The 26,337-nt window shown below is 36.9% G+C and overlaps 2 protein-coding genes across 2 annotated transcripts in view; both read right to left on the bottom strand.

The window, feature by feature from the left end:
* The window catches only part of DNAH7 (dynein axonemal heavy chain 7), a 111,185-nt gene extending 106,597 nt beyond the window's left edge, over window positions 1-4,588 (bottom strand). Inside the window, exons 1-4 of the mRNA XM_032189956.1 lie at window positions 4,550-4,588; window positions 1,187-1,252; window positions 603-711; window positions 345-492 (exon numbers count right to left, since the gene is read on the bottom strand). Of these exons, the coding sequence (XP_032045847.1) occupies window positions 345-492; window positions 603-711; window positions 1,187-1,252; window positions 4,550-4,564 (338 nt within the window). The 5' untranslated portion in view covers window positions 4,565-4,588. The remainder of the gene's footprint in view (window positions 1-344; window positions 493-602; window positions 712-1,186; window positions 1,253-4,549) is intronic.
* A 4,103-nt stretch (window positions 4,589-8,691) lies between these two features.
* On the bottom strand, window positions 8,692-26,337 carry STK17B (serine/threonine kinase 17b). Its single transcript, XM_032190653.1, has 8 exons — window positions 26,317-26,337; window positions 24,176-24,331; window positions 19,406-19,618; window positions 15,633-15,777; window positions 15,226-15,352; window positions 14,271-14,319; window positions 12,593-12,772; window positions 8,692-11,450 (listed from the first exon to the last, which is right to left on the bottom strand). The coding sequence occupies exons 2-8, from the start codon at window positions 24,295-24,297 to the stop codon at window positions 11,168-11,170; spliced, it is 1,119 nt and encodes a 372-aa protein (XP_032046544.1). The 5' UTR covers window positions 24,298-24,331; window positions 26,317-26,337; the 3' UTR covers window positions 8,692-11,167.

Raw genomic sequence — 26,337 nt, 5'->3', positions numbered from 1 at the left:
ACACAAAAACAAAACTAATTAAGTGAAGAGTATACATCACATTCTTAGATACATTTTACTGGCATAAGTAATACATAGCTACCCTATATATCCATTCTGAAAAAAAAGGTAACTGGCAAAATTTTACAACAAGCACAAGACATTCTGATTCAAAAAGAACACTGAAGCATCTGACCAAGTTTGCATTTCACCTCCTAAGTTTTAGCTTTTAAAGTCAGCGATGTAGTTCATACCCATTTACAAACTTTCTTTTGCTTTGTAATCTAGAACATTTAAGATTATTTAAAAATTTGATTCATTTATCAAAAAGGAAAAGTACATTATTCAAAGATAAGGAAACTCACAATATAATGTTAACAAGAGCACTTCTGAAACGTTCTTGCTGTTTTTTCAGATGACTGCTGCTCTGCAATTTAGAAATTGATGGTCCAGCTTCATCATCTCTAGAATCCTGTGTCTTGAGTCTCTTGTATCTTGCCTTTAAATATTCTCCTTGCAGAAAGGACATTTTGAAGTTTAAAAAAAAAAGTTAAAATGTATTGCACATTTACTTAAGTTTCTGAAACATTTTCATTAGTAGAAAAAAATACTGTTAACCTTACCAGGTGGATATTCATTTTTTACAGTAAACTCTCCTGACTCATCATCTTCCTGTTCTTTACTCAGATGGAATAAAGGACAAGTCTGCTGCCATGGTGGCTTAGATCTTGTCTGGAATAAATATTTTATATTTTACTTTTACATTTGTCATAGTTTTTTCTAACACTGATGATATCTTAAACATAGTAAAAATAAATAATAATAATAAATTAATATATAGCAGAAATAAGGCAGCATAAAAATCATACAATTAACTACTACTTATATATTGCCCCAGACTTCAAAATATCCAGCTCACAAGAAATGAGCATATTAGACTTCTGTGTAAGTGCTCTTATACTCTCTATTTTTATACCTTAAATATCTACATTTTTTTCAAATACTCTATGTTCAAAGTTTTGAAAATATTGAAATGTATTTCCAAATATTGAAATATCAGTAATGCTCTGTATGCAGATAAATAGTGCAGAGACTGTGATATACATGATTCCACTTCAGCACACATCTGAATGGTCTCTATATAAACGTGATAAATGCTGTGATACATACTTGAAAATGGAAGCTATAACAAAAACAAGAAAACCACCTGAGACAACTGTGGTAGTAAATTCACTGTTCTCTTTGCCAACTTCCCTTTGCCACTTGGACCAGCCTTAGGAGGAAAAAAAAACAAACAAACAACCTTTTTATTAGTACTAATATTAGGCTCCTGGAATACTTGAATTTGTAATCTTGCTATAATTCCATTTTTCAACTCTTACAATAATTTTATATATACAATCTCATGTAATTTCCCTACTCTTTCTAGCATGTTTTCATGTAAAATTTAACTTTCTCAAATACCTTCAACAAATAACAGCTCTGAAAAAAATTAGTTTTATGTTGGGAAGCATTTATGGAACCTTTTTGCCAAAATATCCATTAAAGCCTTAAAAGATACCATGAGCTAATATAGATGTACAATTCAGTTTTTCATTCAGATTCATCAGTCAACATTTTTTAAAAACACAAAATAGTCCTTTTTTCTAAGCTTCCATTTAGGAGTGCCCAGGATTCTCTGCATTTCCACAACACTGACCCCTCAGCACCTCATATGCAGTCTCTGTCCAAAATTGTCCTCTGACCATGCCCTGGATTCTGACTATCATGTTTTAGCACAGCAGCTTACTAAAAACAAACAAGACAGACTAGTTGTAAAATTATCTAAAATTGGCTAACAGAAGTGCTTTTGTCTGTACTTCCATTTGTCATTTGTTTCAGCCTGCCACCAATGCCCCAGCATTGCCCACCCCACCTCTTTTCATACAGATGCACTTACAGTAACACTGTGCACCTGTGCTATTACCATCCTCATCCTGCTTTGTTTCTTATGCAATGGCTGTGGAATGGAGGAAAGAAAAAAGCAGAGGAGTTCTATGCATACATACATGAGCTACCCTTAAGCAAGCCAGGTTTAATACCATTTGCAGTACAGTTGTGCAGTAGAACTCCCCAAGTTTGGCATTTAAGTATTCACATGAATTTTGCAATTCTGAAGCAAGATTAAAAAAAAAAAAAAAAAAAAAAAAAAAAAAAAAAAAATCAAACCAGGCTCCAAAGAGCCTTCTTCTTCTGTCAAAACAGAAGACTTCTGTCAAAAGAGCAGGATTTGACAAAGTGATAAAGTAAGTATAGAGATATCAGTTGTTAGCGATCTCTTCATAAACCGACTTGCTGTGTAAACACACGGTCCAACTTGTGAAAGAGGAGCAAACACATTTCCACTCCAGTCCCTCTGAGCACAATGGGGAGCAACTCCTTGCCTACCACTAGCAGTAAGAGGTGGGAGTCATACAGCAAAGAAGTATCCTGTTTCCAAATCAACAATGCTACTCTTTCAAAGAACAAAAAATCCACCACCCCCACCCCCAGATGAGATATTAAACCCATCTGGATTCACCTGGAACAGAGATCAAAATGCCTGGTGAACAGGAGTGCTCAGAACACCAAGCAGGCAGATCCTGGTATTTTTAATCTATTTTTTTGCATAAGCAGGGTACATGTGCAAGATTTTTCACACACAATAAATCATTGAAATTCTACCAGCCCTAACAGTCTTGTAGGCTGGAATGACAAAGAAACAACAACCAAACAAAAACACTACAGTATTACAACCAATACAGAAAGATCTACATGTCAACTGCGATATTTGTCTGGTAATTGGAGAGCTTGTAAATCTACTGGGAAAATATGAAGCAATTTATTTCTTTGTCATATAACATTTATCAGAAAAAAATATATATCCATACCACAGGTTGTGTGACAGCTACCAGTCTTTTGTGATACTAGCAGGAATATGGCTCCTAATAGTGAACGTGCAGTGCATCATAAGATGGCCACTTTCCAAGCTGATAAGCCTACAGGACACAGTGTAGCCTACAGACAGAGTTTGGAGGAGTTTGAATATGGCTTTATACAACCACACTATCAGAGAATTGTAGGAAAAAAAAAAAAAAAAAAAGTAGGCTGGATGGGACCTCTCCTGCTCAAATCAGTATTTATTAACTACAAGAAGTTAGGTCAGATTGTTCAGGGCCTTCTCCAACTGAAACATAAAACTTTAAAGGCACTGCCTCTCTGGGCAAATTCCTCCACTGCTTAATCATCTCTTTGTGAAGAATGTCATCCTTATACACGGTCAACATTTTCTACACCACCACTTGAGAACATTGTTTCTTCTTGGTGGTGCACAGCACCAAGAGGCATCTGGCACCATCTCTCTATGGTTCAGGTCGTGGAAGACAGTGGACACCTTCAGGGTGAACAAAAAAGTTCCCTCAGACCCTCTGCATACCTAAGAGCTGCAGCCCCCCAGCCATCCCAGAGGTCTGCTGGGCCCTGGTTTGTCAACAGCCTTCTAGCTGCTGGACCCTAACTGGATTCACTTCAGCTGCTTCTCAATGTGAAGTACAGACTTTCTCTTTGTTTTCCACACATTGCATAACTGGATGAAATTTAGAACTCATTGTTTCTCTAGTCCAGATTCTACAGCAAGATAGGAACACTAACTGCTGTCCTCTCAAGGGCATGGACAGGAGGAATGATCTTTTTGTACAGGAGAAAATGCTTTTGAACTTCCAGAGAAGTACTAGCTATTGCTTTCCGTGATTATGTCTATCGTCTCAATCCTTAGATTCCTGGTTAGGAACAAATAACAGAGACCCGGATGTTCTTATAAATAACAGGGGTACAAAAATGACCAAGACTGTATCTTGTCTTCACATGCAACATTACACAGATTGTTTCGATTTTCTTTTGCTGAAAAACAAAATTCAGCGCCGCAGTTTATACCTCCAACCTGCTGGTAATGACAAATTCAGTGCTGAGATTAGCCAGTACTCTTTAACAACACACAGTAAACTTACACTGGCAGTGAGATGGACTAAAAAGATTCCTGGAAGTGAGGACTGTTTCTGATAGCGAGGAGCGTCTGACACACACCCACTAACATGCACAGCAGAAGAGAAACACCCAATAACAGAAAAATCAGTGAGCTTTTAATCCACTGAAGGAAGTTATGGATTTCTCTCAATATATTTCAGACATTTCTTTAGAGGAAAACAGATCAGAGCGAGGAAGTCAGAAACAAAAACCAACCAACCAAATTGAAAAGATCAGGATTGTCTTACACAACAGAACATGATTTAAGGTGCGGACTCCTCCTTGTAATTAAATTAACCAACTACAAACCAATCAGGCCACCAGCAAAATAATACAAATTAATATCAGCTAATGCCCAACAATGAAAAACCACGCGCACAGTTAGACATTTCTCTTGGAGTTTATCTTCAGCATTTAAGGCTTCTGCAGTTCTAGAAACAGACTGACTACATTAAAATCTCTTCGTACTTTACAAGGAAAATAAATAAAAAACAACCCCTTCGGCAGCCAGGCGCCCCTCAGCCCCTACCTGCTCGCTGCCCATTTCCGCGCACGATGAGGGCCGAGGGCGGCCGGGCGCGCAGCTGCGCTGAGGGGACGCTGTTGCCTGGCAGCAGCGCGCGCCCCAACGGCCGCTCCCACCCCCCCACCGCCTCCCTTGTTGGTGTTAGAGGCTTCAATCGGAACTGTCATTCTTTACCTCAGCGTAACAAAATGTCACAAAGCAGCTGTAATTAGATATTATTCCCCCAACTGCAATCCGTTGTCTTAAGCAGCAGAACTGTGGTCTTGAGGAAGCCTCACCCAGTACCTGCTGCAAAGGAGAAGCTGAGAGAACAACACCAAACTTAAAGCCAAGTCCTAGCTTGCCAAGTCCTAGCTTGCATTCTGTAAACACTTGAGGAGGCCTCTGGTGTGCTCGGTGAGGCCGCCTGCATGTTAAATTTAAGCCAGGCTACACACAGGTGTTGTAGTTGAGGAAAAGCAGTTTGCCAGCTGATAATCAACTGAACGGGTGACATTTGGGAGGCTTGTTTTAAGCTGTTGCAATGTATTTCCAGTTTCAGAAAGTTGAATTTAAACTTTGCTGTTACTTCACTGAGATTGTCTTCCAAGTAGAAAGTGTTTGACACCCTTCTGGGGCCTGCCAAGTCCATCAAAATGAGATTTAACATTGAGAAGTACGCACTATTCGCTGCTGTTTAAGTAGGCATTCCTTCCTAGCTTTTAAATTAGCAGATGAGTGAATTCAGCTGCCTGTTTTTAGGCTAAGCACTGAGACGTGTACTCCAACTAAACATACATAAGTTCAGCTGTGCTTTCAGAAACATTCTTAATTAACTCTGATGTCTAAACCACAACAACCACCTAAGGTTTTTCAGGCGCCACATCATGCAATTTGAAGTCAGTTGATCTTACGCACAACAGCTGTTGTATTAAAACCACTTGCCTCTGCCCCACACAAGTAGGCAAACTAAAGAATATAATAAATAAAAATCTTTCAGTTTCATTGGCAGTAAATGGATGTGCCCTACATTATGAATCTGATGCTGACCAGTGCAAATAAAATGTTATGATTAGTATGATTTCTAGCATTTTACTGTGGCCATGTTTGGATTTCAATGGGATATGAAGCAGCTATTGCAATGTGAGATAATTTGTGTGAATTTTAAATAAGAGGTTTTGAATGTTTTCATGCTAGTAATGCATAAAAGATGGTAACTCAGCAGTGGAGTTAGCCTGCTGGAAAATCCCTGCAAATGACCTCTGACTCAGGGCTGTTACCTACGTACTGTACATTATAAGACACAGAGTTTTAAGCTTAAAAGTCCCTATGATAAAATAACACAGGCAAAGAACCAGTGGGGATTTTTTTGCTTTGTCCAGTTGTAGAAAATGCAGCATTAGTTTGAAGTCCAGACTCATTTTCTAAAATAGTACCAAAGCTTTGATCCTGAAGCGAGAAATACCCTCATACCCAAACACACGATAGGGAGATTTAAACAAGCCATATGCTGTACTAGCTATAATACATAATAATCTGGCCAAAGAACAGGAAATCCTTGCTATTTCTCTTTAATTATGAGGTTTTCAACTATTAGAAACCATGTATACAAAGGCAGTAGCACTTTCAGTGCACATTGCCATATGCTGTTGCGCATTACAACTCCTTCTGTTAGAAAGTGACGTTTTGTTTTTTCATTATCTTATTAGGAAATTAAAAATGCTTCACTTTTTAACTGCAGTAGTTACTGGCATGTTTTGTGTGTTTTGTTAAGAACCAATAAACAACACTTAAAAGTACAGTTTAACAAATGTAATAACTCCTGTATGTACAAGAATTTAGAATTCTTAGATTTGTGCATTACTTTAAAAGTAATTTCAGGAAGTTTTTTTTCCTTCCTCAGAGGCACCTATCAGTCCCAGTTTAAAAAAAAAAAAAAGTCCTTACTATCAAGAATATCATAATATGAATACTTTGTGCTCAGCATAAGTAATGCTGATGTACTAACTCTGTCTGTAAAATGCATTTGTCACAGGAAGTTTTTATTTGTGCTTTTCTCAAAAGTGAAATCTTCATTTCACTGGAGGGCAACACTTTCATGACAGGTGTTACCAGGTCAAAAATCATCCTTTATCTTCCTGTTGTATTGCGAAAACAGCAAAAGCTAGCACTGTCACATCAAATGATTGATTCTTTGAATATTTCGTGTGTTAGCCTAGCCTTTATTTATTAGGCCTGACTACCTACGAATTTTTACGTCATAACTCATGTACCTGCTTTTGGTTAAGGAATTTCCTTGTACTCTCATGCAGTGATAGGTGGCGTAGCAGTTCGGCTCTGTAATCGTACCTTTAACTTGATAAACTTTCTACACACTAATTTATCTCGTATCTTGCTTGCTCCTCTAACATTGAGATGGCCAAGCAGTATTTTCAAGTCCATCAGCTTCCAGGTTTGTAAGGCACAGGAGGATTGGTTCCTGAAACAAATGCATATCAATTACATGCTTTTATCTTGCCCTGACTTTACAGTGTGTTTTTCCAAGCATAACTTATAACTTACTTTATTTGGCAAGAACAGTCACAACTGTCTTGTTAAAAAGATAGTCAGTTATAATCTAAACCATATATTTTTCTTTTTCTCCTTCCTTAGACTTTTGAAAAGGTTGAAGGTGTTTCAAATCACTGCTAGTATTAAACAGAACACTTTGTTTTCTAGATGTCTCATAAAATAAAGTAGACCAGCATTCCTGATAAGAATTTATAGAACTTATACAGGAAATAAATGGTCAAATTATTTCTGAACTTTATGCTGCAAACAACAGCAGAATACAAACACAAGAATACACTATTTCTTTCACTGAAGAGAAAGCTCATTTGTGCATTTCTAACAATGGGAAAGCTTTCATTTCATCAATGAAATGTGCCTTTGTAGGAAATGTAGTGTTCAGGCCATGAAAATGAGTTATATTTCTTTTGAATGTAAACTGCTTTCCTATAGTTTTTGTGAGGTTGTTTTTTGTTTTTGTTTTTAAATAATTTAGACTTCTACTTGAAAATTAAACAATTGTACAGATAGTGCCCTAAAAGGCTAATATTTGTGTAACAAACATTCAATTTAAATTTCCTTACATGGCAAAAGCCATTAGAATCTACCATAAAAAATACCACCTCAATAAATACTGCAAGACTAGACTATTATGTATATAGGAACCATCTTTTTACGTCTGAAATAGGAACCATTAATGTGTCTGTATTTTAGACATAAAGATGTTCTAGCAAGTTAGTTGATTCATTAGTAGTAGTCAGCATGGTTTCACTGAGAGGAAATCATGCTTGACCAGCTCGATAAACTTCTGCAAAGAAACAACTGGCCTGATAGCTGAGGGGAGGGTAGTAGATAATGTCTACCTCTGCTTCAGAAAGGCTTTTGATACTATCCCACGTAAGATCCTCCTATGTGAACTACTGATACATGGGGCTGGATGGGCAGAAAGTAAGGTGGATTGAAACCTGAGCAGCTAGGCCCAGACAATGGTGATCAGTGGCACAAAGTCTGGTTGGAGGCAAGTAACTCGTGGTGTCAGTACTGGGTCCAGTCCTGTTTAACATCTTTATTAATGATCTGGATGATGGGGCAGAATGCACCCTCAGAAAGTTTACAGATGACACAAAAGTGGGAGGAGCGACTGATGGCATTGTGCAGCCCTCCACAGGGACCTCAACAGGCCAGATAAATAAGCCATGAAATTTAACAGGAATCCTGCAGTCAGGGAGGAACAGCCCTGGGCACCAACACACACTGGGAGCCACCCAACTGGAAAACACCTTTGCAGAAACGGAGATGAGGTCCTGGTGGCCACCAGGCTGAACATGTGCCAGCAGCATCCCCTTTCTGCAAAGGCAGCTCACTAATGGTATCCTGGGCTGCATGAGGCACAGTACTGCCAGCAGGTCAAGGGAGGCAATCCTACCCTTCCCTTTCTTGGAGATGCTCAAAAAGCCAGCTACACACAATCCTGGGATGGATCTCCAGGTGGCCCTGCTTGAGCTGGGGGGAGGGAGGGGGTTGGACCAGATGACCTCCAGAGATCTCTTCCAAACGCAACCATTCTGTGAAGAAATGAAAACAGAACTTTTGAAAAAAGGAAAAGTTTATTACTTTTTTAATATAAAAAGGTCATGAACTGCATTGAAATACGTCTTCAGTCATCTTAAAATGATCACCATCGCTCATGATGATGAGTTACTCACCACTCGTTTACAATTCATAATCTCCAGTAATATGGCAGGAAGCAAGACGGGCTAAAAATTTTCTACGATGTATGTATTTACATTCAACAGAAGTTATGTATGCACATTAATATTTTTAAAATAAATCCAACATGCTGATCCAAACAAACTGATTCAAGGCATATTTTGAATTTACATGAAGTACAAACTTCAAAACGTAAGTTTCTTGGATAAGTCCAATTTATTTTTATTTTTTAAATTTAAAGATAAGTTAGCTCCAAAAGTAGTAAGAAATGTAAACATCAGATAACATGATAAAAATTTTAAGGAATAATAACTTTTTCATAAAGTGCTGGCATATGCTTTCAGCTTTATTTTCAGATGCTAAAAAACAGAACACTAGTACAAAGACTTTCACAGGCTTCCCAGCTGTAATTTCAGAGCAGTAATAATTCTGGAGACTTAAAATGCAACACCTTTCTACCTTTATCCATTACAGCTTTTTTACATTTTATTCTTTATCTTCAGTGAATGTTAACTTCTAAACATGTCTGCATAAAATAGTTTAAAAATAAGGACTTTGAAAAGTAAGTTTATGAAGTACCTGAACACAATCCAACTACCTCCAGCAAACTCATTTTATAATTATATATTATCATTATCACTGTAAATAAAATACATAGAGGAGAGTCAGTGCAGTTCATTTATACGCCTAAGCATCTGAGCTTTATCCATGCTATAATTTCATTTCACTTGAGATTAAGTTTCAGATTTTTTAAAATTTTTATTTCTTTTACTTCTGCAAATATAAGATGAATACATCTCAGCTGACTTCACTTGTCAACAGAAATGTCACCCAAAATAACAGACAACAGTCCTGAACTTCCCCCATGAAACCTTGCATTAAAATCTTTGTAAAAAAATTTAAAAAAATAAAAAATTGTTTCTTTCTTTCATGAAGATAAAATAAAAAACCTCAATCTGCCTAGCTATTGTCAGATCTACAGGCACACTTGAAAAGATCATCAGATTGTGATATTTTATTATACAAAACAAACCAAATCAAAAGAGTACTAAGTCTAAGCTCTGAGGAGTAGAAAATCCCCAAATTACTTTGAAGTGCTATTTACTTTCCAAATATTTATAGGTGTTTTAATACATTACCTACACAAACAGACTTCCAGCCTCAGTGTTATGATTAGGATCTTATCTTGTCAGTATTTCAATGGTAGATTATTAGTTTCAGGCTGTTGAGACATGACTGTTATTTGCTCTAAGCTGAAATTTGACACAGGCACTATTTCTCAGAGACTAGTACCAGGAATTAGAAGGGATGTAACTTAAACACAAACCCACTAAACAAAGCAAATTTAAAGGCTTAAAAACAAGCATTGGATAGTTTGTCTTTAAATATTAACACACTGCAGTCCATTTCTGAGAGAGGGCAAGAAGCTAAGTTATTGTGAATAACAGTAATTGATAGAAAAATACACTGCCCATCTACACTAAAAGGGCATAATAAAAGTTTTAAAGGTTTTTGAAAGTTTTTACTGGCAAAAATAGTTATTTTCAGATTATTCAGTTATTAATTTTAACTATGAAGGGGATTTTTGTCATTTGGTGTTTGCTCATTTTAAGATTAGGAATAGATCAACGCAGGCGGACAACTCTATTCCAGAGGTTTTATGGAAGCAAACTAGCAAGTGTATCAAATATTCACAACAGCATGGGAATCTCACCCTCTTCAAATACAACTCACTGGTAAGAGCCAGATCATTAGGCACAAGGACTGACAATCTACCCATTTTCTGTTCAAGCATTACAGAGATCCAACACAGGAGAAATCAGGCAGAATATGCATTATAATCCCTAGGCAGACCAGATTTATGTGACAGAAACATTTCCTGAACTACTAATGATCCCAGAGAGAAAGCAGTATTCCAAATGGCCCCAACAGACCTATCATAGCCCAAATAAGCCTATTAAAACAGCTAGATTCACTTTCCGTGCTTAGATCAAGTTCTTAAGGCTAGTCATAAAAATGTACATGTTATTCAGCCACTGTTTGGCAAAGCTTGAGGTTTAGACAAAAACTCTGAAAATTAGTTTAAATAAACTCTTTTTCCTGGTTTTAATCTGGCATTGTTTTTGGATTAAAACTTGAAAAGTGCAAAAATACTTAATTATACCTTCTTCAAAAAATAATTCATTTTATTGGTGCTACAACCCCGATTTCTCAGGAGTGAAATCCATTGCCAGCAACGGATAGAAAAGGAAGTACCAGCATAAAAGAATCAAAGTGCATTTCCAGTATACCAACACTGCACAAATTGGCAAGCCATAATCTTATATTCACCACTGGAAAAGATTATGTTAAATTCCTTTTTGTGAAAAAAGTCTACATTACATATTAACATACAAAGTCTGTCATGAAGTCTTGGGGATACTGCAATGAATCGTCAAACCGGAAACGTTTGGAGACAGTACTGCTGTCCTCTGGAATGTTTTCTTTGTCTTCCTTGTTGCTACAAGTACCATTACAACTGGATTTTACATTCCACTCTTCTGAGCATTTTGTTATATGTCCTGGCATCAGAGAAGGGCAGCAAGTTTCTTCAGGGCTGTGCAAGAGTATGAACTCCCCTTGCTGCAACCAGAAATGGGAGAGACAGGCCTCTGCTGTGGGTCTTTCCCTTTGAAAAAGAAGTATCAAAAGTTGCTTAAGTTAATTTCAGAAACACTACAAATGGAATTAAAATATTTCTGCTTAATATTTCTCTGCATACATCAGAATTGACAGTATTCCTTGACCCTGTCCAGACGTGAATTTATACAGCGTGCCGATTTCCTCAAAGTAAGAACTTCATGGATATCATTTTCCTTCATAATCCCCTCCTATCAAAGGACCTTTGTCTCAACCAGACAGGGGCACTCCTGCTTGCTTGCAGGCTTTCTGATAGTAACTACTGTATCACCACAAGTGACAATACACAGCAATATACATGTAAATGATGATTCCTGATGATGCTTATTAGAACACAGCTAGCTGACTTTATAAAACATTATCCTCCAGTACAAACACCTTTTGGGTCTTTTTTAGTGCATTTTGCTATTGCAACGGTTAAAAAAAATCCATATTTAACACTACACAGCAAGCACAGACATAGTTGATCCCTATAATTTTTACAATTTTGTCAAAGTTCAGCTACTTTGAAAGGCCTTGATTAGACTCTAAACACCCAAAGAAAGCTGATTTATAGAATTATGTATTAGAAGCAAAGAAAAGTTTGTGCTTTTGATTGTGATTTTTTTTGACAAGACTGAACATGCAAAGCACTATGCATATATACACACAGGTACGTGTTCCTGAAGAACATATGCTCAGTCACAACACAGACAAGTTTTTCTATAAGACGTATTAAAAGGTAAGTCAGGAAACATGAATGCATGCATCAGAAAGATGACATTTTCTCTCTCCAAATTGTGTAATGGAAGGTTAAATTGTAGACAAGAATCTGATCTTTCCAGAATACATTTCATAAAATTCATTAATAATCTGTCCTCTGAATGAAATACACAAAGTCAAAATATGAAAAATTGAGCAAACTCAAAGCATAACCCTGACTACAATAACAGCTAGTGAACCAAAGATCCTTCTCATACATGAGAAAGCAGAAACCTACACTTTAAAATATCTAGCTGATAATACCAGTGCATTGTGAAACGTCTAACCGATCACATCAATGATACTAAACTCCCAAATTAACATTCACATTTTCTATGTGCTCGCAGACATAAAAGGTAAGATTCTTGTCCTGCAGAATTTGTTACTTACTCTGGATTTTTTATGAGAAGTTTTTGGATGAAGTCTTTGGCAGGCTGTGAAATTGATGAAAATGTTTCTTCTGAATAATCCACGTTAACTTGAGATATATTAAGGTAAGTTTCTTGATTGTCAGCTCCCACAAACGGAGATTCTTGTGTAAGCAGCATGTACGAAATTACACCTATGTTCCTGGGGTAAGAACACAATGTAAAATTTTACGAGGATACCTAAGCAATATAGCATCCACTTCCCTCCCCCCCCCATTTGTTGTGCTGCAGATCAAACTTCTCAATGTGTGCCACACTCAAAGAATTAAAACCAGGATGTGATCTCTAAGTTCTATGCGATTGAAACACGGATGCATGTACACACACAAGAAACTGCACTTCAAATCTCCAGGAAGGGAGAGGGTTTTTTTTTTTTGTTTTGTTTTGTTTTGTTTTTAATTGCTATTGCTTACTTTCAATAAACCTTTCTTTTCCTGCCGTGGAGACTATTATGAAAAGGAAAAATACAACTTTTACACAGACTGTTCTTTGAGATATGGCAGTTCTGGAAGACAGGACTGAAGAACAATAACAAAAAAAAAAACAAAACCTACCTTTCTAATTTGCATGTAAATAAAAGACAACCCCTCTTTCACAATAATTCCGAAAGAAGTATCAAAGATGGAGATTTTGTCCACCTGTCTATACAATCAGGACCTGATTTGTGCTACAGCATCCTCTTGCTGAGATTTTTTTCCCTAAGCACACAAATGCGAGTACTACACATCATACAATTTATTATAGTATCTTGGAGGGTTTTTTTTGGATGCACAGAAAAAATGGTTTTCTGATCAAAGTGTCAAACCTTAGTACACATTACAGTGTGGAAGTATGTAGCTGCAGTGTTCAGGATTCTGAGTAGAATGCCAATAGTTAATTCTTGTGTCTTCCCACAAGAGTAGGCAAATAAGTTGTAAAAAAAAAATAAATCATGAACAGATTTAATTACTGTTATGAGTTGAGAATTTCAATGGAGTAACTAGATCATAGCAACTTTTAAAACTGAAATTCAATTATATAGATGCACAATCTATATAATTATATAAAAAATATATATAATTATATATAAAAATATATAGAACATGGGAACGTTACATTTTCAAGGAAGCATCTCAAAGCTAGCCTTTACCCTAATATGGTTCATTAAATTAAAGCTGTAGATTAGTTTAAGATACTTAACTCATTTTTATGACATTCTGTAGAAACTGATACTCCTCTAAAGTAGAAAGTTAACATACTTAAAATTGCCATTATAAGATTATTTAATGATACAAAAGTGGTGAAGGAGGAGTGTCCCCAAGTAGGTAATAACCTGAAGCATTTTGTCCAATAGTAATTAATACCTCATGTATGCTGACAGTTGCTACTTCCTTAGATCAAAAAAGTACACTCTGTATGTTCAGAAGCCACTTCACTTCATAGTAGGTGTGCAACAGACCCTCATACAGTAATTCCTCAAAGCTCTAGTTTATATCCTAAGCACTCCTTCCTCTCCCAGCTCTCCCCTCGTCTGTTCAGCCCATCCAACAGAACAGTATTCTTGTAAGCCAGATAAAACTGCGGCAGAGTCTGGATCTGGCACCCAGACGGTTAACTGGTCCTGCCTACCCCAATGAAATGAATTAACAAATACAACCTACCACATATCTGTAGCTGTGGTAATAGGATCGTAGTTTAAGATTTCTGGAGCTACAGAAAGGGATGAGAAAGAAAAAAAAAAGACAATTTAACAGGCACATTATCCAAGAGAACTTGAATCATACGGTACATTTCTGACAGCTTTTGGTAATCATTATTAAGAGATTAAGCATGTGGTTTTCAACTTTATTTTTTCAAAGGGTGGAAAAAAAGGCTATTCCAGTTATTCAGACACTGAAATATAACTGGTTCAGACTGAAATGGCATCATATTGGTTTGAGCCTATTCTGTCCCAGTCCCAAAATATTTCCAAATCAGATGTATGCACCTAAAAGATTTTGCTTATAGATTTTCAGGCACACAGCTTATTATAGGGAATGCATAAAGCCTCCAGCATATTAACACTGCAAAGCCAGGTGACCAAGCCAATTTTAGGGCCAGTAGCAGTAAGCATATGTTGGATAAGATACTATTCACCACAGATTCAAGTACTCTTAAAAACCACAAGTGTAGGCAATTTTTTTAAGGACACCTGTCCCTCAGAAGGCCAAGTGTTAAAGGAGATTTTTCACTTTCCCAGGAATATTTTGATTTCATTATATCATCATACAGATGACAACACTCCGAATTCATAGAACAGGTCTTTGTGAGTGAATGCTAATGTTGTATTTCTACTCTAATACCAAGGATTTAATTTCCAAAAATTCCTGATAGCTTTATAGTCTGCAGCAACAGGTTGAATACTATGCAGCACAAAATACGGTGCCCTTTATAATATAAATTTGTTTTGCGTGCAAGTATTTGTTAACTTCTCTAAAAAAAAAAAAGAGCATCTCAAAACAACATGTTGACTTGTCCTGTTTGCTCTCCAGCAACAACTGATAAGTTGATAAGCATATTACATCAGCATTTTCTTCAAAACCACCCATCAGAAACAGTGAAGCGACTCTTCCTTACCTAGGTATTCTGTTGTTCCCATGATTTGCCGCAGTTCACTAGTACTCTCAATCTTCCGAGACATGCCAAAATCTACAATTTTCACATCACCAAGAGGATTGATGCTGCTCAGCAAAATATTTTGAGGCTAGAATAGAAAACATTTAATTCTCAATTCATAAAATATAATATTTAAAAAAAAAAAAAAAGCCATAATATACCAAATGACATCTCAGTTTATATTACTCAATTTTATTTAGGTTACTGAATTTTATTTTTTAAAAAAGTATTTAATCTCTAGTATACTGGGTTTTCTCATCTTTGCTATGTATTCAGCAAATGATTTTGATTATCAGTATCAAACTGAAGACTGCGTACTTAAAAAAAAAAAAAAAAAAAAAGAAAAAGAAAGTCTGATGCAGCCTCACCTTTAAATCAAGATGAACAATATTGTTTTCATGCAAGCAGCAAAGTCCTTCAAGTATTTGCCTTATAAGTCTTATTATATCACTTTCACCAATTCTGTCATCCAGATCTGGGACACATAAGTTAAAGATTTCTCCTCCAGCAGCACTGAAACACATTCAGGAACACTAATATGTTAAATTTGAAAATTTAAGCTTGGTTATGAAGTTTTATATATAGTATCTATTTATATAATTAAATATATATTCATTTATCAGTAGCTATTTACTAAATATTCATCCTAGAGTCTGAGAATATTTTTTCTTCTTCTTTGAACATATTAATCCCAAAACAAGTTATGTAAACACTTAGAAAAGGGGAAAAAATAAGACCTGGTGATGCTTTTTCTTTCCTCATAGCTGGCAACAATAGTTCAGAGGGTAAAATTGAATGTTGTGGCTAAATTCCTCATAATTCCTTGGAAAATTCAAGCCTGCTATCTTGTCAGTGAGCCTGAAGATGCCTTGAGGGTGATCAGTTCTATCACCATTCCCTAATAGAAGACACCTTTACAAGTTAAACCTTAAAATTTTTCAATTGGTTCCATAAATAACTTGAAGCAATAAAACCAACCAGTATTCCTATTCTCTGATTTGGGGACTGAAAAGTCCAACACTGGTACAAACCACAATGCAATGAACAGAACAGACAGAGTTGCTGAAGAATATCTCTGGAATGAGAAGAAACTGCCTACTTGCTACCATAGGTACTAGAAGACCAGTAACTAGTAACTAGAAGACTAGAAATCAGTTCTGTCAGAGAGCTACAAGGAATAAAATCTAGCACACTGCAATACACAGCTGCCTGGTCAGCTGGTGAGCAGTATGTTCACAAACTCTTGTAGATATAGAATATGCTGAAATACAAGGACTTAGCTCTGTCACTGTGATAGTTACCATTTCCACACTAGCAACAAGTATGAGATTGACAAGCTTCATTACATGCGTTTATTTATTTTACACAGCATCTCAACATGCCTTCCTCAAAGAAGGCTGTTGTTTACTTACAGAACCCTACCATTACTAAAGCATAAAAGAAACATGGAAATAACCTTGGGTAATCATCTTGAATGTGGTTTCTTAGTTGCACTCTACATGTTGCCACAGTGTCAGCTGTTTCCTTTCAAGCCGGGTATGAAATCATTGTTCAGCCTGCTCTAACCGCCTGAAGTTTCTCTCTCAAGAATAAAGGGTTACCTCAAAACTACAGCTCAGTAAGCCTGAATTCCATCATTAGCAATATAATAGCCTATAAAGAGATAAGATAATGGACAATGTGGATAAACAGTTACTAACCTGCTGAAGCTATGGGAGGTGTCAATAACACCTCACTGCCTTTATGACAAAATGTAGCTATGAGATTTCAAATTTAGCAAAGATTTCAGCACTGTCTCCCATAGTATTCTTGTACCCAAGTTACAACATTATGGTCTGGACAGGTGGGCCAGATGGGTAAAGAGCTGAACAGTTCTGCTGAAAATGATTTGGGGGACATTAAAGACAGCAAGCCGAATGCGAGCAAAGGCCAACAGCACCTTGTCCTGTAATACCAGAAGCAGAGCAAGTAGGTTGACGCAAGTGACTTTACCTACTGACTCTACTGCAGACCACAGTTAGAACACAACATCCTCTTTCTGGCTCCCCAGTTCAGGGAAGTCATTAAGCAAATGAGTTCGGCTGAGAGCCACCAACTGAGAAAGTGAGTAAAAGAGTACCAGATGAGCTATAGCATACACAAATGTAAGGTATCTTCAGAAAAATAACATAATGCAATACTACATAATGCCAAACTTTGAACTGAAAGGTACAGCTCAGGAAGTTTTGACCGAGTTCTTTGAAGTAACTCTACTGCTGTGCAGCAGCAGGCCAAAAAAGCCAACATACCCTCAGTATCATCAGGAAGGCTGCTGAGAACAAAACAAAGCAGTGAAGATGCTTTGCCTTATTAAGAGCATTAATTGAATTCGTTTCTCTTTATTCAGAAAATGTGCACTTACACAATCCGATTCTTGCATCTTCCAAATAACCCTATCAATACAATCCAACATTAGTAAGGACCGTATGCAGCAGGAAAAATACAGTAAAATGGGAAATGCTTATTAACTACTCTATGAGGAAGGGACTGCAGAGTTCTAAAAATAATGAGAATATATCTATTCTGCTACAGAAGGACAATTTAGAAGTATAATCAGCCCTCTGCTTATTCCAACAGCACTAGGAACATTTACTACAAGTCTTCTGAACACTACTACAAAGCAGACCATTAGGATTAACACCACCGTAGTACAAGGAAGTTGTTCCGTGACAGGGCTCTAATATGCGAGACAGAGTTGGCTGAGCTAGGAAAATCAGTACAGCCTTTATGGGAACTCGTTATTGATAATAAGTTCAAAACTCGTCATCTGGACTTTGTCTTTACTTCTATATTACTATTTCAGGCCTCTCTCAAATAATGTGTTAGGGATCATTTAGTTTGAAGAAAAAAGGCATTTCTCTTTTCTTCTTTGAAAATAATCTAGCTAAATTTGAAAAATTAAAAGGAATTTATCACAGCGTGTGCAGATCACCATTTCTTCAAATACTTTATACGCAAAACTTAAATTCTACTTAGAGAAAGCCTTGCTGAGCTCATTTTACCAACAGCATTTTCGTTTCTTACACTCTGAACATTTACACATACATCAAATATGATGAATAATTCAAATTCAAACTAATTCCCACATTAGAAGACTAGTTTTCAGAGATTATGAGCAGCCACAAGGGCATCTAATAAAAGATGTGAATTTTGGAGGAAACAGCTACGGAAGCTAAACAGTTTTAAAGCAAGAAAAACACTAACTTTAGAAGTTCAAAATCTGCAAACGAATTGCAAATTTCAATCATCAAGAAGTATCACGTAGTAACTGCACTTTTTAGAGGATTTTTTAGAGGAGGAATTGCCCGGCTTCTCTGAAATCTATGTACTTGCTATCAGCAAGTATTGTTTGCTTGCTTTTGTATGTTTTAGGTTGCATCAAAGCATTATGCACCTTCTATGGGATTCTCTCTGGTCAGCTCGACATGAGAGATTCTTTAAGAAAAAAAAACAACAATTAAAACAAACCCTAGCATATGTGTTCAGGTTTTATATTAGCCTGATCTGAAAATTGATCAAAGGATATATATATTTTTTAATCCAACTAACACAAGAAATGAATTGCGCAAATTAAATGGTAAAGTTTTAATTAAAATTATCCTACTGAGTGAGACAGTATTTACAGGCACCAGAACTATTTCAATTTGAAATCAAGATTCAAAGTGTTTACGGAACTGAGTTATGCAGCGAGGAAGAGAAAATATCTATATATATGTATTTTGATAGCAGTCCCTTAAAAATGCCTTTATCAGTCCACATTTTAAATTTTGAGTACAGAACTAGTATTGGTTTTAGTGTATTTTGTTTTATGCCTCTGTTCTACATTGTTTGACATAACCAATTAGCTACGGATGTAACAAAATACATGTACAAATTCAAAGGTTTAAATTACAGCAATGGATTCAACTCTTGAATTCACATAAAAATACCAAAGAAAGCCCATAGAGCTCAATAAAGTCAACAAAAAAACATAATGAAATATTAGCATAATGCATACAGTGTACTTGCTGTGAGTCTTCTGAGTGTTCAGACAACTCATGCAAAAAATATATTGATAAATTTGTAACTAGCAATGTGGGACATCTGACGAAGGCATACTTACTATTCCAACACTAGGATGATCTCATTTGCCGTTTCATAGACTTCATGGAGATTAACTATGCGAGGATTAGATTTCATTAATTCAAGCACAGCAATTTCATGGAGAATCTCTGCTTTGCAGTCTTGACCTCTTCTTCTTTTCTTTAAAAATTTAGCTGCATATTCTTGGCCTGTGGATTTAGCTATGCATTTTCTAACGACAGCACATCTTCCTCTGCAAAATAAAAGGGAAAACATTAGGACTGAAGACATAAAAAGTAATTAGACTGGCATTACAATCAAAAGCATGGAAACTTTAAAAAAAAAAAAAAAAGTATCAGGAGAATGTTATGTTTGGCCTGTTCTTATACTACTGACTGTACACTTTTTTGGCCAGTGTAAGAGAGCACCGTGAAGCATTAGTGAGACCCAGTACTATTCCTCTTACACACAGCAGCTAGGTGTTAAATCAGGCTATTTGCCTACATGGACATTCTCACTGTAGGATCACAGAAACATGTAACAACTCAGGTTTGAAAAGAGGTCTGGAGGTTTCTAGCCCGACCTTCAGCTCAAGTCAGGGTGAGCAAGGAGATCATATTAGACTTGCCCAGGGCTTTGTTCAGGTTGCCAATATTGTTTAAAAGGCAAGTAAACAAACAAAATACACACACACACCCAACCACCCTGTAGTATCCACGGGATACAGTTAAAAAAACACCAATAACAGAACATAGCACCTAGAGGATAGAGTAAAACAAGACTGTGAAAATTAGAGAAAGAACAAGGAGGGGGAGCATAAATCCAAGCTAGGGACAGGCAAAGCGCTTCAGCGAAGAAAATTTTAGAGGCATAAAAAAGAATCTCCCTTCACAAACCATGCAGTACTGCTGAAAATTCAGATTACTGCACTAAGCTTAGAAACAACAGAAAAACACCCGCTACTTAGCATTCCCTTTTTCAATTACAAGTGTGCTGCTTTATTTCCTAGCCAACTGTTTAGGTATGGAAACAAAAATGTATTTTGGAAAAGATATGTTTTTAAAAGAAAACCACATAGTGTAGTTGAAACACCAAGCTGACCTTTTAAAAAAATTAGGGGAAAAAATGCAGTTTTTAAGCCAAGTTATCAAATCCTAAAAAAAACAGCTTTATAATCACAAGTTTTGCATTCCCAGAAATGCCTAGTTGCATACTTGCAAAGTGTTTTCAAGTTATACCAGAAACATTATTTAAACATAACAAAAAAACCCACAACACTTGAAGGGCTAAAAGAAATCGTGTAGTGTTCTAAAAACAGTTATAAAACTGTTTGCAAAAGAAGAGACCTACTCTTATGACTTTGAGCAAACAGTGCCTTTCCATGTGTATTTTTGTTGTTGTTACCACAGCACACTAAGAACAAACTTGATGAAGAGGCTCAGTACTAGCTATATGACATCCACTTTTTCAACTATTCCAGCTTCTTCAGTAGGGAAGACTACACTGTCCTGCAGGCTTAGCCTTTCTTCTGGTGAAAAAACAAACAAACAAACAAACAAAAAAACAACAACAACCACAGAACAACGCTTAAAAGTGACATATCTAAAATTAAAGGCACATTTAGGTGTATTTTTAGAAAAAAAGTCTAGACTTAAAAAAAAAAAAAAAAAGGTACTAGTATCTTTCATGATGAAACTGACTTTCACTGGTAAATAACCATGTTAAATAGTTTGTACACATCAGACTGAATCATAAAACATGCAACGCTGACCTTTACTTATACTGTTATCACATATTTAAAAATGAATTCAACAAAACAGCTTCTCTGTCATCATTTAATTCTAAACCAATTAGATTTGTCTTTATTTAAACCAGTAAACTCAGAAAGCCAAGAGTACAAAACAAACAAACAAAAAAAAGGTGTGAAAGTTATTTACAAACTGATACATGCACACTCTTCATTTCAGCAACTATTTGTAAGCATGAAACAGCCAAGTACTTTCCCAACCATCAAACCAGCTTATTATTGCAGAGCATTTGAAGTTATTGAGCTCAATTTCGTAATATACTGAAGTTTGAAGATACTCCCCCACAGCTTACATTCTTGTTTTAACATTGCATTACCCCATCGACCACAAGAGTTTCTCTAAAATTAAAAAAGAGAAACTGGCTGAATTTCATGAGAATAGGAAGACCTTCCCTGATAGTTTTTAAACATCTTCCTTCTACCAGCTGTGGGTACATCAACTTTGAGGGGTCAGTGATATCCCCATAAAAGCTATGGATGTAAGAATTTCTGCTTGTTAATAACTGGCACACTACCATATCGTATAAACATGTAAAGTTTAAAAGTGAGAGAATGGGGCTAAAAATCAACTACATCTTTTTAAGAAGCATCAACCAAAAAACACACAGTGTCTTAAAAACAAATTCTTAGAGTCTGGTAAATATTATTAGTATTTATCTTTAGCATACAGAAACATTTTTCATTAAAGCATTGAGTTTGCCATAGGACTCCCTCTTCAATACAACTTCTTTTTCTACTGGCTGTTAATCTTTCCTTTGTGAATGGATTCTATGATTGCTTTGCCTTGCTTGGACTCTCATCTCTGCTTCAATCTGTACAGATCTCAGCTATTTCATCACCGATTCCGTGTCCTTTACCTCAAACCATTTTCAGCTGGCATCATCTTCAACCCTTACTTTACTCCTGGACTTCGTATGACCAGACTTTGTTGCCATGCCCCAGCACATGGGATAAGCTTGCTTAAAGGCAGGATATATAGGTATATAAACAACTCATTCAAGTACCCCCCTCCTTTTTTTTTCCTGATCAATAAGTACTTGGAAAAATAAAACTACACTTATAAAAGCATCTGCAGATAACCTAATATACATACACATCTCCGAAACTGTATTTTCGCTAGTATAAGAATTTATGGAAACTGCATAGAAATCAACATTCTGGTTGAAGTTATGAAGTTGCTGTATTACTCAGTGTCTTGAAATATGGTGAGTCTTGACAACAGCTATCTCCCAAATGAGCAATAAAAAAAAAGAATCGTTGAAACTCGGAAACTCTCATATGAGGTAGTACCTCATCTTAGCAGAACAGCTGTAGCTTGAAGAAACAAGTCTAGCCGAGTTCTCTTCACAAAATTGTTTAGGTAGTGGAATTTCCCCAGAAATAAGAAAAAAAAGAAGATCTGAAGCACTGCACTGAAGCGAGCACAGTGGTTCCCCCTCCCTGTTGCCTGCAAAGCAAATGCTTGAACACAGCACTAAACAGCCCAGTTTTGCAAGATAAAATGAATTTCAGGTTATTTTCATATCTCATGTTACAAACCACAGAAATTCAACTACTTCAAAAGAAGCCAAGCCATCCACTCCGGGGACAGAGCTACTATAACCCACCAAACAGAACCTGCCTGCTTCATGAGTCGATGCCTTAAATACCAAAGGACCTACAAGATAAGGGTGTGGGAGGAAGAAATGGGACTTGGAAGACTTAAGCAGAGAAGAACAAAAGAACCATTTACTAAGTAGCCTGAAAAGGAAAAGAAAATTACAAGTGAAAACAAAAGCACATTACATATTTTACAGAAGCTACATAGAAAGGTGGATTTTACACACAGGAAGTGTTGCAAACACTTTAAAGATATTAAAAGAAAGGGCGCACACAAACTGTTAAGCCAGAAAAAGAAAATTTGTTTGAAAAGATACTACCCTGCTTCTGTTGCTTTGCATTTTGGCACTAATTTTATTATGTCTGTTTTTGCATGTACAGGAAGTATCAAAGACTGAGTTTGGGAATCCATGAAAAAACTGCTTTTGTTTGCTTTAGACATTGTCTCACAGATATGCATGATCTGAAAATGCATGATTTTAAGAATACTGGAGTTTTAGGGGATAGTGCATATAACTGCTTCTATAGAGCCTGAAATTCAAAACGGGTGCTCACAAAGTGGTAAGCATAAAGGAAGGTTAAGGGCTGCAAGGTCTACTTTTATTATAAAAGAGTACCAGATAAAGCACATGCAAGAAAAAAACAAAAAACAAACACAATAAAACAATAAAGGTGAAAGCAGTTACAAAGTCTCAGCTAAGAGGCTCTTCCACGTGCCCAAGTTGGAGGTACAGAGGATCACTATGTGGCCCAGGAATGCCTTAGTTAAAACTGACCCGTGCCACTTTCATTCAAGGAAGTTGGAAGTATGACCATGCTTCCATGTTTGCAGGCCTTTATAACCAATTCCCTGAATATTTTCAAGGTATGAATTAACCCGCTGATTTTAAATAAGCATTAACTCAGATGTCTGTAACAGAATCACAAATACCAAGGTTTTAGTTTCATTTACTATTTTACTACTGCAAACACGAACAATGGAAACAGACTACAAAGCTACTCTCAAACAGCAGCCAGTTAGCAACCTGGCCATAAAGGGGAAAGAAAGAAGGTCTTGGTTTTCTGGATTAAAAAAAACAATACTCAGACAAACAGCCAGAAACACCAACTCAGAATTCCCATTTTTGGCTTGCAGTATTACCTTATGTTATCTCTTCTTGAGTTTATATCCCCGTAATGTGGCGCGGCACTGGACAGGGGAAAGGAAAGAAACCTTTTCCTGCTCCCTAAAGAACCTATCAGGCACTGAAAAGAAGGGGAAAAAGAAGGGGAAGGTGGGTGCATAATTTATTCCCTATCTACAACCATAGGCTTTCTTTCTGGCAAACTTTTATCATTGCACAAAGAATTTTCCTACAGCAGAAATTCCTGTTACTAAAATAAAATAAATAGGAACAGCCTTACCTTCCCAGCTCTTTTGACTCCAGCATGTAAAAGTTGTAGAAATTATCCGTCCTGATTTGTGTCTGCAGAGACATGGCTAACAAGCCGGAAAGGCTCTTGTTCTCCAGCTTTCTCCTGGACATGGTTAGGAACAGGTCTCTCTCCCCTACCAGTCACCTGTTAAAGCAAAATAATTAAGTTATGGAAATCCCACAATAACAGTGCAAGCAAGTAGATATTGGGGCTTAGGTCTATCAGAATACAATGATCTGAAGTTTAATAGTGACCAGAATACTACACATTTAATCACTCTAAATATAAAACCATAAGGAAATATTAGTCAAGAGAATCAAGTGATGCTAAGAACATTAATTCAAAGATAAACTTTAAAAAAAAGCCCTTTTAACATTTGAGACAAAATTTTCCTCCCCCCCCCAAGCAGATCCATAAAATATTAGAGATAACCATAAATTCTAATAAGAATATTAGTAACTATTTAAACTATTCATGATTTATACTTTTTTTGTAGCTTTATGAAAACAAGCTTTAACTATTTTGGATTCCTGCTAAGTTCCAGCAGTTCCCTGAAGCTTCCACTGGCATCTCTGACTGCCTTAACCAAAACTCTATCCTATTTGCTGTCTACAGCACAGCAGGAGTAGTTTAGCACAAGAAAAATAAGTTTTCTTCTGGTGGAAAGCTTCAGACTTTTTATTAAACCTTACACATAGCTAATTTTATTTTCACACCAGATTAATTGTCAGAAATCATGATGAAGGGTCACCTTTCACGCAAATTCTGATAATTCAGAACCAAATGATGTAGTAATCACAAGTAAGTTACCTTAATAAAACAGAAGAACGGCACATTATGAAAATACAACTACCACATTAGTTCTACTACTGACAAGAAAAAAGCAAGTTGATAATAAGCTAAAAATATTGGATTTTGGCATTCACATTTACAGGCCTGAAGCATCTCTTCAGGTGTGCCGTAAGAGCAAAGCAGAAGAAGGATACTGAAGGATAACAGCATTCCTAATTGACAGTTTATTTCAAGGTAAAGAGGTTTCCTTTGTTATTAAAGAAAAAAAAAAAAAAAGAAAAAAAAGAGGCACATTACAGTGCAGATACAGTTAACAAACATTAAAAAACCTTTCAGTTTTCAGATGAAAGCAGTGTACTATCAAAAACTTCTGGGGGAGCACTCGAACTAATAATGTTTCAAATGCACTCCAGCTCCCATCTAACAGTGCTCAAATCCACAGTTCTTGGAACATGATTATTCACATTGGAACTATTTTGGATTTAAACCATGATTCATGCTTTAGCAGGGGACAGGGACCTACACCGTTCAAAAATATTTTTAAGTCGAATTTGATAAGCATGATTTAAGAATTTATTGAGGGGTCACAATACAGTCTAACACGCATGTCTTTGAATCAGCTTTTTGGAGCAAACACACATTTCTTTCTCCCCAGTTCTAGGGCAGTTTATCATTTAATCTACCGATTCAGGGGGTTGAAATTTTGTAACACTCTCCTTTGAGGTGTACTCACTAAATACTGATCAACAGCTAAAGTTACCTTGCTACTGCAGGACTTGAGCTCAAACATTTCTATTATATGCGAACAAACTGATTAGGAGCTTGCTGTTATTACATCTAATAAGCAAGGTTTCATCATGTTGTTACTCTCACAGTTTTATGATCAAGGTGAACTTTTGCCTTATGCTGAATTAGCTTTGTTTCTCCGGTAAGAAGTCGCATCTCTCCTCAGCTTGGCGTCACGGAGAAAACCGAAGAGCACATCCGCAACCGGCAGCAACCCACAACGAGGCACCGCGACCCGACTTTTTAAACCCCCCTTAGCTCCGACAAACCAAAAGCCACACCGGCACTACCGATGCAGCGCACCAGACCCCTCGGCAGCCGCGGCTGGAGGCAGGAAGGCGGCCGCGAGGCGCAAGACCCCCGGAGCAGGCGGCTGCAGGTGGGCGGCGGGGCGCTACGTGTCACCGCCCGGCCCTCGCTCCCCTCAGCGCAACACGGCCGGGCCCCGGGCTCGCCGCCCTGTGGCACCCCCGTGGCCTGAGGCGGACGCGGGCCGGCGCCCCGCTCGCCCCCATCCCACCCCCCCCTCACCTCACCTCACCTCACCTCACCTCACGCCCGGCGAGCCCCTC

This window comes from Aythya fuligula, chromosome 6 (assembly GCF_009819795.1).
Source record: "Aythya fuligula isolate bAytFul2 chromosome 6, bAytFul2.pri, whole genome shotgun sequence".
In the NCBI taxonomy this organism is placed as follows: domain Eukaryota; kingdom Metazoa; phylum Chordata; class Aves; order Anseriformes; family Anatidae; genus Aythya; species Aythya fuligula.
Note: the sequence above shows the minus strand (reverse complement) of the source record. Positions and strands in the feature narration are given on the sequence as shown.